The sequence below is a fragment of the Apaloderma vittatum genome, unplaced genomic scaffold, assembly GCF_000703405.1.
Source record: "Apaloderma vittatum isolate BGI_N311 unplaced genomic scaffold, ASM70340v1 scaffold859, whole genome shotgun sequence".
NCBI classification, from domain to species: domain Eukaryota; kingdom Metazoa; phylum Chordata; class Aves; order Trogoniformes; family Trogonidae; genus Apaloderma; species Apaloderma vittatum.
The window spans coordinates 6,974-20,327 of NW_009733371.1; the positions used below are offsets into that span (position 1 = coordinate 6,974).

General features: G+C 48.8%; 1 protein-coding gene across 1 annotated transcript in view; it reads right to left on the reverse strand.

Moving 5' to 3' along the window:
* LOC104278765 (serine/threonine-protein kinase PAK 1-like) overlaps nucleotides 1-7,236 on the reverse strand; it is a gene marked incomplete at its 3' end in the record, with an annotated part of 13,050 nt that extends 5,814 nt beyond the window's left edge. Inside the window, exons 1-2 of the mRNA XM_009875848.1 lie at nucleotides 7,032-7,236; nucleotides 578-678 (exon numbers count right to left, since the gene is read on the reverse strand). Of these exons, the coding sequence (XP_009874150.1) occupies nucleotides 578-678; nucleotides 7,032-7,221 (291 nt within the window). The remainder of the gene's footprint in view (nucleotides 1-577; nucleotides 679-7,031) is intronic.
* Between the last annotated feature and the right edge of the window lie 6,118 nt (nucleotides 7,237-13,354).

Here is a 13,354-nt window from a genome sequence, read left to right on the forward strand (position 1 = left end):
ATAGAATCATATAGAATCCTAGAACAATTCAGGTTGGAAAAGACCCTTGGGATCATCGAGTCCAACCATTGACCCTACACTACAAGTTCACCCCTAAACCACACCACCCAACACCACATCTAAGCGACACTTGAACACATCCAGGGATGGCGACTCAACCCCCTCCCCAGGCAGTCTGTGCCAGGGTCTGACCTCTCTTTCCGTGAAGAATTTCTTCCTCATGTCCAGCCTAAACTTGCCCTGTTGCAACTTGCAACCATTCCCCCTGGTTCTGTCCCTAATTCCCTGTGAGAAGAGACCAGCACCAACCTCTCCACAATGTCCTTTCAAGTAACTGTAGAGCATGAGGAGATCCCCCCTCAGCCTCCTCTTGGTCAAACTGAACAGCCCCAGCTCCCTCAATTGCTCCTCATAAGGTCTGTTCTCCAGGAAGGAGAAGTAGATCAAACTAGAAGGAGATCAAACTAGAGGATGGTAACAGCCTTTCCAGCATGACTGTAAAAAAGATTAATGGGTCCTGCCTCCTCCCAGCAATCAGTCAAACCACACAGTTCTCCTTTCTTCCGCATTCACTCACCGTGAACTCCCCCGTGACAGCGTCGAACCCTACATGAATCGTGTGTTCGAAGTCTGAAGGGAGGGAGATCTCCGGCCGCTCTTTCTCTTTCTTTTTATTGGCTGCGAGAGACAACGACAACAAAAATCCATAAATCCATCAAGAATTAAAATGTGCCTGAGTGCTTCAAACCTACCTACTCAACCACAACCCCCTTCAGCTACTCGTAGGGTTTCGATGTGGGGCAGGAAATGGCGAGTTTAAAAGCTGCGTGACCTCAGCCACAGCGAGCAGACAACAAAAATCCAAGTCCTGCGACAGGAGAAGCTTTAAGACAAGGAAACTGGTATTTTGGGTATGTCAAGTATCGGCAGGTAGGTCTAGCCTCAAGAGCACAAGATCTCTTTACCTAAAATATTCACTCAAAGTTATAGAGGTCAGAGTCAAAAGCACAGCAGGGGTAAGTGGAAGCCAGGAAGCTTTGAACACGTTTATTTATTCATTGATTTAAAACATTATTATGTGCTGTTAAATACACACTCCCCTCTGGTGTTAAGACAAAATTAGCAACAGCTACTGCTTATAAATTGCTTCCCTCATCCTACTTCCTCAGCACAGAGTTTATGGAGAAAAACCAAGGCCACGTGTATGTCTCCACTGCAAACGTGGCACGAGCAAAACCATTTATACTCTTCTGCTCACAAAATGGACTAAATGCGGTTTTAGTTTTAGAGCAGGAGTCGTGAAGAAACGGGGAAGGAAGTAAATCAAAGCAGATGCACCTCGCAGATTTTAAAGTTGGATCTTCAAACAAGATCATCGTTATGCCTGGGATTAAGTTCATCCATATTCATGACGTATTAAGGGCTCCACCTCCCCATTAATATTTGCTGCATTCAAGAAATGGAGATCAGTTTAAGGAAGAACCACGTTCTGCTCGGATTTGCTGCTACTTGCAGCTTTGTGATTCTACAATTCTATAAAACATGCAGAGCCGGGAGAAGGTGACTAAAAAACCACTCTGCACCTAAAGCCAAACAGAATTTGCTTCATCGGTGCGTTTTTGGCAACACGAGTGCCAAACCCAAGGTATTCAGACACCTGTGAGGCGAATGCTCAATATTTATGCAATTCAGCCACCGCTGCTGGTTAGCTGTGTAGAGATGGTCAGGGCTTGCCCTGAAGGACCGAATCCTGGTGCCTTCCGAGCCAGCTCTGGTGCTGTTCCACCCCACAAAGTCATTTCAGAGAAAGAAAAGGATTGGGTGCTCCATTTGGGGCACAAAGACAAACAGATTGTTTTCTATCTCTCTTTCGAAGGAAGGAGATGGGGGAAGCTCCATCACGGGAGAGTGACCAAGAAGAAGGAGGAGAGAAAGGTGGAGGAGCCGTCATGGAGCGGGGAGCTAAGCAGGAGACAGAAGCAGCGGCTGGGGAGCAGATGGTGACCATCTGCAGGACCGGGGCCAGACAAAGAAGGAAAAAGCATCCAGGTGTGTAGAAAAAGCTGAGTGGGAAGCAAGAGGAAAAGAGATACAGAGAGAGCCAGAAGCACCATATCCTACAGGCTTCTCATTCCTTCACGCCAAAGCACAAGGTGTCAGCTCAGGCCATCACTCCAAGAATCACAGAATGTTAGAGGTTGGAAGGGAGTTCTGAAGATCATCCAGTCCAACTAGACAGTCAGTTGAGCCAGAGCAGGATCACCTCGAGTAGATCCCACAGGAACACGTCCAGGTGGGTTTGGAAAGTCTCCAGAGATGGAGGCTCCACCACCTCTCTGGGCAGCCTGGGCCAGGGCTCCGGCACCCTCCCAGTAAAGAAGCATTTCCTTAGGGTGAGCTTGAACCTCCTGTTTTCCAGTTTGTGACCAGGGGAAGAAGAAGAGGGCACCTGTACCAGCACTGCTATGCAGGCGTGCCGCACGGGTGATGCACACCCACACACGAGCCAGGACATCTGCTGCAGTGGATCTGAATGCAATCCTAACAAAAACTTAAAGGCTTGAAGTTGCTCTCCAGAAGTCAACACTCTCTGGTGGTTATTTTATTACCCAAGCTCTCTGCTGCATACCCAAACCCCAACAAACATCTCTCCAACCAACGGTTCCGGTGTCCGCTGAACCAGTAAACAGAGACGACTGCTGACTCCTAAACTTATCCAAAGCAGGAGACGATGGCCCGAATGAGCCTCTGCCACACAGAGCAATAAAAACACTTCTGGAGGGACTGGGGAAGTACCATGATGGCCTCTTGTCTCAACAGCGCTTCAGTTCTCTGTTCAGGTTCAACATAGGGGAGTTTCATAGAATCCTTCAGGTTGGAAAATCATCGAGTCCAACCACTGACCCTGCTCTACAGAGTTCACCCCTAAACCATCTCCCCCAACCCCACATCTCAGCGACCTTGAAACCCCTCCAGGGGTGGGGACTCAACCCCCTCCCTGGGCAGCCTGTGCCAAGCTCTGACGGCTCTTGCTGGGAAAACATTTTCCTGCTGCCCAGTGTGACCCTGCCCTGGTGCAGTTTGCAGCCGTTCCCTCTGGTTCTGTCGCTCCTTCCCAGTGAGAACCAGCCCCAACCTCTCCACAACGTCCTGTCAGGCAGTTGCAGAGAGGGATGAGGGCTCCCCTCAGCCTCCTCTTCCTCAAACTCAACAGCCCCAGCTCCTTCATCACATTTATTCCCCAGCTCCATCGCCCTCCTCTGCCCTTGCTGCAGCCCCTCGAGATCTCTCTTGGGTTGAGGTGCCCAGAACTGGACACAACACTCCAGGGGTGGCCTCCCCAGGGCCAAGCACAGGGGGACAATCCCCTCCCACACCACGACATAGAAATGGAAAGAGATTTTTCTGCATTTATGGCTCTAGTTTTCACACCCCTGAAGCAGTCAATGTTCCACCAAACATTTTTGTTTCCTGCAGCCGTTTCCTACGGTGTCTCAAGATTTCGCATTTTCCCTGACTCTTAATAACTCTTTGGGACAGCTACCACAAACTCCTGTTAAAATCACTTTGCATTAGTGAAAAATCATAGAATTATAGAATGGCCTAGGCTGGAAGGGACCTTAGAGATCATCTAGTCCAACCTCCCTATCATGGGCAGGGACGCCACCTCTCGAATAGACCAGGCAACATATGGGGACCGAGCGGGAATCGAACCCGCGATCTCGTTGTTGTCATTGTTGTCAGCACCATGCTCAAACCACTGAGCTGTATGTCACAGCAGGCAAAACCATACCTGCTCTGCACACTTTTGTTTAAATCTGCCTGCTGCCACACTCAGGCTTTTATGCACCCAGACTGAATTCACCATCGTGGGAACGCCCATGAAGCTGGCACGTGAACTCACAGATTTTCCTCCAGTGGTCTCAAAGGATAATGAACTTCAGAAGCTTTTGATCCAAAATCTGACAGATCTAAAAGCCTACACACATTAAACCACTAATTACACAGCTGCTCATTTATGTCGTAGCAGGAGGTATAAGATAAAAAGAATTAGAGAGGGGCGCTCCCCATCTTGCTGAACACTTCATCCTCCTCTACAGAGATTATGCTCTTCTTGCAATGAGTCTAAAGCCTTGAAGAATCTTAAACAAAACAAAAACAAAAAGGGAAATCATCTATCTGTTTAAGAAGGCCTAGCTACACCCAACACCAACACCTTACCACCTTCTCGTTCAGAACCTCACACGGCTGATGCTGTTACAAGAGCCATCCATCCATCCATCCAGTTCCCTTATGATGCTCCAGCAACTTGGGCTGCAACGAGGAAGTGCCACATCCCACCGTGAAGTAAACCCTGAGCTCATCCTGAAGCATCTCATGATGAAAAAGGTCTTCACCACCCGTAACACCACAGAAAGGGCTCCGGGGCGCTACCCTGGGGGTAAAACCCTGCCTCTGTGTGAAGCCTCAGCTAAGCTCAGCAAAGCTCTGAGGAGCTACATGTGCCACGTTCAAGTCAAATGCATTCCCTCAGCTATGACACTGATGAGCTCTGAGCCCAAGAAACTTCAGATTTTCCCAACTTCATCGAAAGCAACAAGTCACAAGAGCTCTGCATCCAGAAGAGACACCCAGTGTTAAGCTAAGAAGTTTTTAAATACCAGTTTTGGTGTTTTAAATACCAGTTTGGGGGTTTTAAATACCAGTTTTGGCTTTTTAAATACCAGTTCTGGGGTTCAGGCTGCGACAGAGGAAATCAGGACTACAAATTACATCCTGAATTTTGCAAGCAGAGCACGACGCCTCCAGAGCAGCCTGGCAAGGGAACGTGGCTCAATGGAAACATGCAAACACGTACAAGGGCCCAGGATTTAATTCCCATGTGTCCCTCACACCACAGGCGTAGTGCAACAGCAAAGTCACTTTTCAAAGCATCCTCTGCTGGAACTGCCCTTCTTAACTCAACGACCTGCAAAAGATGCCGTCAAGATGTCTCCCCCTTGCTGGCCTCCTCTTTGATCTGGACCCCAGTCTGTCACCCGCTCCGCGTGTACACGTCGCGCCTTCGCATCGAGCACAACCCCTTCAGCACCTTTCCCACCCATCCTTCGTGAAGCGCCCGCTCCAGCACGGTTCCCACCCAAGGAGCTACCACTTTGCCAAAGGGATTGAGCGCATCGACTCCAGCAGCTCTCGAGCTACATCATAAAAGCCCACAATCCGTATTTGCTAACAAAATTAACCGCTGAGCATTTCAGGTCTTCGCAGGCTCTTTGGAACCATGAGGTTCAACACAAATCACCGGCTTCTCTGGAAAAAAAGATCTGAAGGTTGTGGATTTGCCCCAAATTGCATTCCTCTAGGTGAAGGGAAACCCTCTCCCTTTTTCATCCAGCCAAACTAACAAATAACACCACAACTATTTCAGGCGCAAACCAAAAAGAGATGTCTGAACACCTGGGAATTTAATGAATGTTGAAGCACAAGAGGCACTGGGAATTTAATTGTCATCACAAGAATTAAAAAAAAAGAAAAAAATAAACCAATCTAAAGTGATGGTGACAGCGTTAAAGGTATTTTTATGCCCAACAGGAATTATTAGAGGACAGAAGAAACGATGCTCCTTCGGGCAGGTGTATTGCGACAGAAGGCTCTGCTGGGCTTGGCTAAACCAAAATCTCTCACGTCTCAAAGCAGCTGCCACGTTGGCCAATCTTCAAACCAGGGGCCGGGTGCCTGCTCACCTCCCCCAGACCATCCGCTTGTGCGGCTCTCCTTTAAAACCCAGCCCAAACCAGCATTTCGGGTTGGGATTTTTTTTTTTTTTTTTACTCTCTTACAGATTTCAGGTGATTTCTTTGTTCTTTGCAACGGCTGAGCCTAGAGGTTTTCAAAAAAACCCACTTCCCTAAGTAAGCCAACACAAAAATCCTGCAGCTTTTGGGGATGAATGTTCATAACGGCAAGTTCTAGCTGAGACCCAGCAAACTTTTAACATGGAGTTCACGGGTTTCTGCGTTGCGCAATCAAAAATCCACATTTGCAAAACAGTCCAAAGGTACCAGGTAATAATGACAATGAATGCTGCAAGGTTTTGTAGAAAATGCACCTACATCTTGCTTATTTAAATTACTAACTATAACTCCATCTGGTTTTTTTGCCAGCAAAAATTAAGAGACAGCCTCTCCACTGAAGGCCAAGAAGCTGAAGATACCAAGGTCTGACTTCAGTTACCCGGTGTCCTGGTACCATTGCAACGCAGACTCTACAAAAAAATGATGTATTGGAAAGAGGAACTCCAAGAAATAGGTCATATATAAAAAGAAACAAGCACATATTAGGGGATTGAGATTTTTTTTTCCCCTTACATCACTTCAAAAGATTTACCAGAAAAAGGGTCTTTTTTCTTTAAATGTCCTGATCTTAAAAATTAGAATTTCGTGTACAGTTCACAGAAACACGCAAGAATTTGCAGTAACAGATTGTTCTTAGCAGCAAGCAGACAACGCCTGACCCAGACACCAGACCAGAATAAATGACCAGGCAGCAGCAGAAGACAAGCCTAGCAGGAGACGGCCTGTTAGTCCTGCTTAACTCAAATTATTCGCTGCTTAAAACAACAAACAAGCAAAAGAAACCCCACCAAAGGAACTAACTTTAACCTCCCAGCTTGCAATCAGTACAAAAAAATTACGATTTTCAAGAGCGTTAAGCCCAAGTCAGGCTGGGAAGCGGCAGAGCTATCCCCAGTTTTCGGGGACGTATCATTTAAGAGGAAAGAGAAAAAAAAGTAAAAAAAGAAAAAAAAAAAAGAGTGAGATTAATGAAATACAGCATGATTAATTACTAGAAAAAACAGATTGACAGCCAGCACCTTATATACCCCAAAATGACCAAAGCCGGTCATGCAGGAAATGAGCACACGACGTTTTCTGACACCCAACCCATCACTAAGCATCGGGTGCTCAACTGCAGGCGTTCAGAGCTCCATTCACACAGGAGGGTTATAAGAAAAGACAAAAACACTGTACTTTTATCTCCCGGTAAAATAGATCGGTAAAATCGGTCCTTCCTTTTCTTTTCTTCCGGGTTGGGAGGCAAAGGTTTTGAGCCGTGGTTTAAAGTCCCAGCATCTTTGCTTCCCGTTCCAAGCATTGTGCTGGTATTTCTCATCGGAGGAGCCGGCGGTTTGTCTTCGGTTTCAACTCCATTGTTAGACATCTTCAGCTGGGGAGGCCGTCACTAGGGACAGGAAAAAGAAGAGAAATCAGCAGCCTTATTCATTTTTTGTAGGCTAGAATCTGTCAAATAAACCACGAGCGGGTATTTGCGGACGAGTCTGCAACCTCATATCAACGACCCAAGGTCAGCGCAACAAATTCTACTCAGGCTCCCGTTTTTTTCAGCTAACAACACTATGTTCAATTGTTTGAGTTATTGATCAAGAAAAGTCTGTTTCAGGATACAGCCAATTCTCAAGCAAACCGTGGGGCAGAAACATAGGGTGGGGAGGCAAAACAATAAATCAAGGTAGTGAAGCGTGCTGATACCCAAGATGAACCAACGAGTCGCCAAGCTTGTAAGACCGTAAATCAGTACTGGCTCCACTAAAAACCACATCAGAGTTGTTGGAGTTGGAAGGGACCCCTAGAGGTCACTCTGTGCCAACCCCTGCCCGAGTAGGGTCACCCAGGGCAGCCCCACAGGAACGCGTCCAGGCGGGTTGGAAAGTCTCCAGAGCAGGAGACTCCACACCCTCCCTGGGCAGCCTGGGCCAGGGCTCTGTCACTCTCAGGGTAAATAAGTTCTTCCCCATATTTAGATGAAACTCCCCATGTTCCAGTTTGTGTCCCTTGCCCCTTGTCCTGTCACTGGGCACCACTGGAACGAGACCAGCTCCATCCTCCCTGCACCCACCCTCTAGATGTTTATAGACATAGATAAGGTCTCCTCTCAGCCTTCTCCAGGCTAAACAGTCGCAGCTCTCTCAACTTTTCCTCATAAGAGGCATGCTCCAGCCCTCAATCATAGAATCACAGAATCGTAGAACAATTCAGGTTGGAAAAGACCCTTGGGATCATCGGGGCCAACCATTGACCCTACACTACAAGTTCACCCCTAAACCACATCACCCAACACCACATCTAAGCGACACTTGAACACATCCAGGGATGGCGACTCAACCCCCTCCCTAGGTAGTCTGGTCAAGGGTCTGACCTCTCTTTCCATGAAGAATTTCTTCCTAATGTCCAGCCTAAACTTGCCCTGTTGCAACTTGCAACCATTCCCCTGGTTCTGTCCCTAATTCCCTGTGAGAAGAGACCAGCACCAACCTCTCTACAATGTCCTTTCAAGTAATGGTACAGCATGATGAGGTCCCCCCTCAGCCTCCTCCTCTTCGTTGCCCTCTGCTGGGCTCTCCCCAGTAGCTCCCTGTCTCTCTTGACCTGGGGAGCCCAGAACTGGACACACAAAAATTTGGGTCAGTCTCCAGCACAGTGTGGCGCAGAGAGACTCAAGTTTGCAGCATCGGCCAGGAACCCACCTCACGGCAGACACGGGGCCGTGGCCCTTGCCAGTCCCAAACCAGCCCCAGTTTTTCCATGGCAGCAACATGCTTCAGGCACAATCCAACCCGCCGGGAAGCTGACTGAGCTTCATTCCCTTGGAACGGTCAACCAAAACTTAGATCCCCAACACGCATGTAAATCCTTAAGTAAATAATCCCCGCTGTGCAGATTTAAAGACGGAAGCTTTGGAACAGGGTAATAGATTATTCTGCAACAAACAGCTTGTTCCACCCAAATGAGATTGGTGTTACACAGCCAGGCCGCGGCAAGATTCTTCTGGAAACTGGAATTTGTCTGCGTGACGTTCTCTGAAGAAAGTTGGGAGCTAACTGCAGAGCAATAGACCAGAACAGGAACAGTTTCTGGGTGGAAAAAGCAAGCTCCTGGTTATCAATATGGAAAGGGGGAGTGTCAGGAGGACGGAGTCAGGCTCTGCTCAGGGATGGCCAGGGGCAGGACAAGGGGCAGCGGGTGCAAGCTGGAGCACAGGAGGTTCCACAAAAACATGTGGAGAAACTTATTCAGTGTGTGGGTGCCGGAGCCCTGGCCCAGGCTGCCCAGAGAGGGTGTGGAGTCTCCTGCTCTGGAGACTTTCCAACCCACCTGGACGCGTTCCTGTGGGGCTGCCCTGGGTGACCCTGCTCTGGCAGGGGGTGTGCTCCAGAGCTCCCTTCCAACCCCAACATTCTGTGATTCTGTGATACCACAGTCCTACAACCACCCGCACCACCCAGCCAGCTTTCAAGGCTTTCTTCAGCCAAGCTACTGATGCTCAGACGGGGACGCAGGGCACGCTGCTCTCGGGGAGCGAAGGGAAGCAAACGTTGCCCGCAGAAGGCACTCAGTGACAGCGCGTTAGGCTCTGTTGAAAGCAGCAGCTCCCGAGGTGTTGCCTGCCAAGCTGTGGCTGGTCTGCAGCTCCACCTTCTTCTCCTAACACAGCTGTGCGATGGAATTTTAAACGACTAGTATTTGGGGTACCGATTTTAAGGGTGGGATAGTTTTGGCATTTGGGAGGGGTGGGGGGAAATCAGCTGTGCATTTATCTGGGCGGGTTCTGGCCCATTCCCTGGGCATCTCCCATGCTTCAGCCTCGTGCCATTCTCCAGTCAAAAATGAAGCAGAAGTGCCAGCTGCCAAGTGGTGGAAACGACTGCTCTCCTGTCTAAGCAGTGGGAAAAAAAGTCAGAACTAAAACCCAACCGGTAAATTTGGCAACGTGAAAACCCTGAGGCCTCAGTGACGGGCTCTGCACATCCCAGGGTCAGTGGCTGGTACTCAACAGGCACGACTAAAGCGTTTCAAACAACAGCAGCAGAAGTGCCACACAAGAGCTGAGTTCTTCGCAGTGACGCTTATTTAACCACGAGATTAGGGGGCCGGTTAGCTCAGTGGTTTGAGCGTGGTAAAGCAAATTGCTGAGGGGTGCTGCAAACAGGGAAGTAGAAGGAAAGTGAGTGTCAGCACCTCTGTGCTAGAAGAGGAAGAAGCCCCCTGTCCCACAAAATGGGTAGAGGCTGGTCTAGTGCTGAAGGAAGGAAAAAGAACATAAGAAAAAAAAAAACAACAAACCCACATCGTAAGAGAAGCCTCTGGATGTCAGGCACCCTCACTTTCAGTTCCACCAGTGCAAAACCCCAGGGACATCTGCTCACAGTTTCTCCAGTATAAGAGGGCTTTTCAAAGTCCCTCCGTTGGAAAGGACAGAACACAAGTGAGTTACTGTTCTACTGCAGGGCTAGAAACACAGGCAGAGCAAGCTTGTGTTTATCTTCCATTATTCCCTGACTGAGCAAGTACCTGCTGAGGAGTCAGGTAGTTTAACAGACAATATTGTCTCACCGCCATTGGACAACTGCAGCTTTCCTGTGGGCAACCCTAATCGCTCTCTTTTATTTTTCCATTGCTCAAGCCCCCAGACCTCCCTCCTCCAAGCCTTACGTTTGGAGTTACAAGAGCGATTTCACCTGTTTGGAGACGAGAGGGATCCTTCAACACACCCAACTGAGAGACTGCAGTCCGATGAGGGAACACATTTTGGCTACAGGCACAATTATTCTCAGCTACTAGATCTATAGGAAAGGACCAGCACTCAAACCAAACCCCTCCTCAGATACCACCAGTAAGGCACAGCCGTGATGTAGGACTATTGTTTCTGAAGCCACTGGGGAGTACTAAAAGGCTGGGGGTTTTCAGCACACAGTATTTACAAAAATACAAGTTTTACTACAACGTGCAACCTATGACAATCAGAAATAAGTCACAGAGGCCTTCAAATGCTCCCTGCTCCTCTCCATCGACTTTCGAAGCCCGGCAGCTGCAGTAGATTATGACCCCTGCCTCAACAAGGTCAAACAGACCAGACAAAAAAAAAAATCCCCTTCCACACCCCCAGAATGATTCTGCAGACAGGAAGGAGTGACAGACAACCACGGGACTCAGGAAACCACTCGGCCGCTCAAGCGGAGGTTGCAGAAGACGGCACCCACCGGTGTCCATAGCAGCCCCCAAAAATTCAGATTACTCGGACGCACGGAGATCCGCGTTAAGGTTCAAAATCATGAGGTTTATGGCCAAACCCCTCCTGTAACACAGGCGCAGGCTCCTCAGCTGATCTTCTAGCAAAGTGGGACCTCAACATATGTGGAGCCTTCTGGCACTACCGTGTGTAACACACAGTGCAAGAAAGAACAAAAAAAAGAGAGAACGAAGATGCTCTATTTATGTCATTTTTCCTTTTGGTAACCCACATCATTCCAAACGTGAGGCTTCACACCGAACTTGAGTTTCTCTCAAGCCGGTTGTGTTTTCTTTAGCAAGACAGGCAGGCGACTGATTGCTAAAACAGAAAGCAATTAAAAAGTCAGAGGAGCCGATACCTAGGCTACAGTCGGTGCCATAAAGAAAACTGTGTCCAATGCATACTAATTGCTCACAAAAACTCATAAAAGAGCCATCTATAATTCATGCAGTCTGGCAAAGCAGGAGCTCCAAGTTACTCGCTACGACTTACGGAAGAATAAACTATATTAAACCACAGAGGGGGGAAGGAGATGCTCAGCAATTTTTTCCCTCGCTGCCTACCACTTGTAGAAAATTTCCCATTTTCCCAAGATGCTGGTTTTCTGCTGTTGCCGGGGCGGGGAAAGGGCATCTTGCCCACAAGAAGGGCAGAAAGAGTGCTGACCTTTAAAAACTGAGCTGATCCCGATCAGAACAAGTTTTTCCTCTGCCCCAGCCCCCCTGCACCCTCCCAGCCTGCGGCTGGAGATCGCTCCTGCGCAGACACAGTTAAAATCTCCTACCTCATCCTCTTCACTCAGCCCGGCAGGAAGGAGCAGAGGTTTTTCTTTACTACTTTCCACAGGACTAAGTCTCAAACGCATTGATGGAGAGGCACCCCCCGTGTATTTCACCTGAAGAAGAGGCATGAAATGTCCTTTTCCCCCACCCGATGGGACCTGAGAGACATGCTGTCATGGAAAAGGGCAGCAGCAAGACAACATCCCGAGGGAGGACAGGCTGATTGTCACATTTCGAGGTGATTAAAAAAGAAACCGAAGCATCTAGCTGTCTCCTCAGGCACCTCCGAGCGCTGCACCAATTAAACAAAAAAAGGTCAAGGGCCATCAGCGCATCAGCCCAGACCCAACATTTACATGTGAATTAAAAAAAAAAAAACCAAAACACAGAAAAACAGGTTCTCATAACGTTCTAATAAATGAAGAATTAGAAAACAGCAAAGTCTGCTCATCAATCTTTAGGATTTACCTGTTAGACCCTCTCCCACTGGTGCTGCCAACACGTAGAGATGCTGATGAAGCCGGTAAATTAAACAAGACTAAAAATAAGACTTTTAGAAGAGGACGTGTCCACAGGCAGAGCGGGTGAGTGTGAGGAGGGGGGAGGGAGACACGCTCCCATGGCAGATGGCCAACCGCCCCTCGCTGGCGTGATTTCCACCGCGCGAGACATCAGGGATGACCGACCAGCTACATGGCTTGGAATTTTAAAAGCTGAAAGAGCGGTGGGTCCATTTAAAAAGAAAAAAGAAATAAATAAAAAAAGTCTTTATTTTAATCCCAACTAAGCACAAGAACCGCCAGGTGGGATTGCCCAGCCCGTATTTTGCAGGAGGACAAACGGGCACCGCCGCAGCAGGAGCTACTCCTGGGCTGGAGAGTTGTCCTCCCCGGGCAGATAGGACTCGCTAACCCACCGTACCGCACGGATACGCCTCTAAAGAAGAACAGACTAATTATAACTGCTCGAATCCTAGCAACAGAGTTCTCATTTTTCTCAAGTTAAGGAAGCTTCTTTCCGTTTCGTTCTAAATCATCAAAGCTCAGCTTTCAGCAGCCTCCGTGGCACGGATGGTGCACGACCGCTGTGGCTGGAGCCCCCTGTGGCGGCAGCCCCGACACACGGACAGTTTCAGCAGCGCTGGGGCAGGTCAAGCCCTTTCCACCAGATGAGGCTTGAATCCGAAACGGCAGAGGCAGCACCGGGCTTCGGTTCAGCCACCAGCAGCGCCAAATCACAGAATCATAGAACCACAGAATTGGCTGGGGCAGGTCAAGCCCTTTCCACCAGATGAGGCTTGAATCCGAAACGGCAGAGGCAGCACCGGGCTTCGGTTCAGCCACCAGCAGCGCCAAATCACAGAATCATAGAACCACAGAATTGCCAGGGTTGGAAGGGACCTTAAAGCTCATCCAGTTCCAACCCCTGCTATGGGCAGGGACATCCCCCACCAGATCAGGCTGCCCAGAGCCCCGTACAGA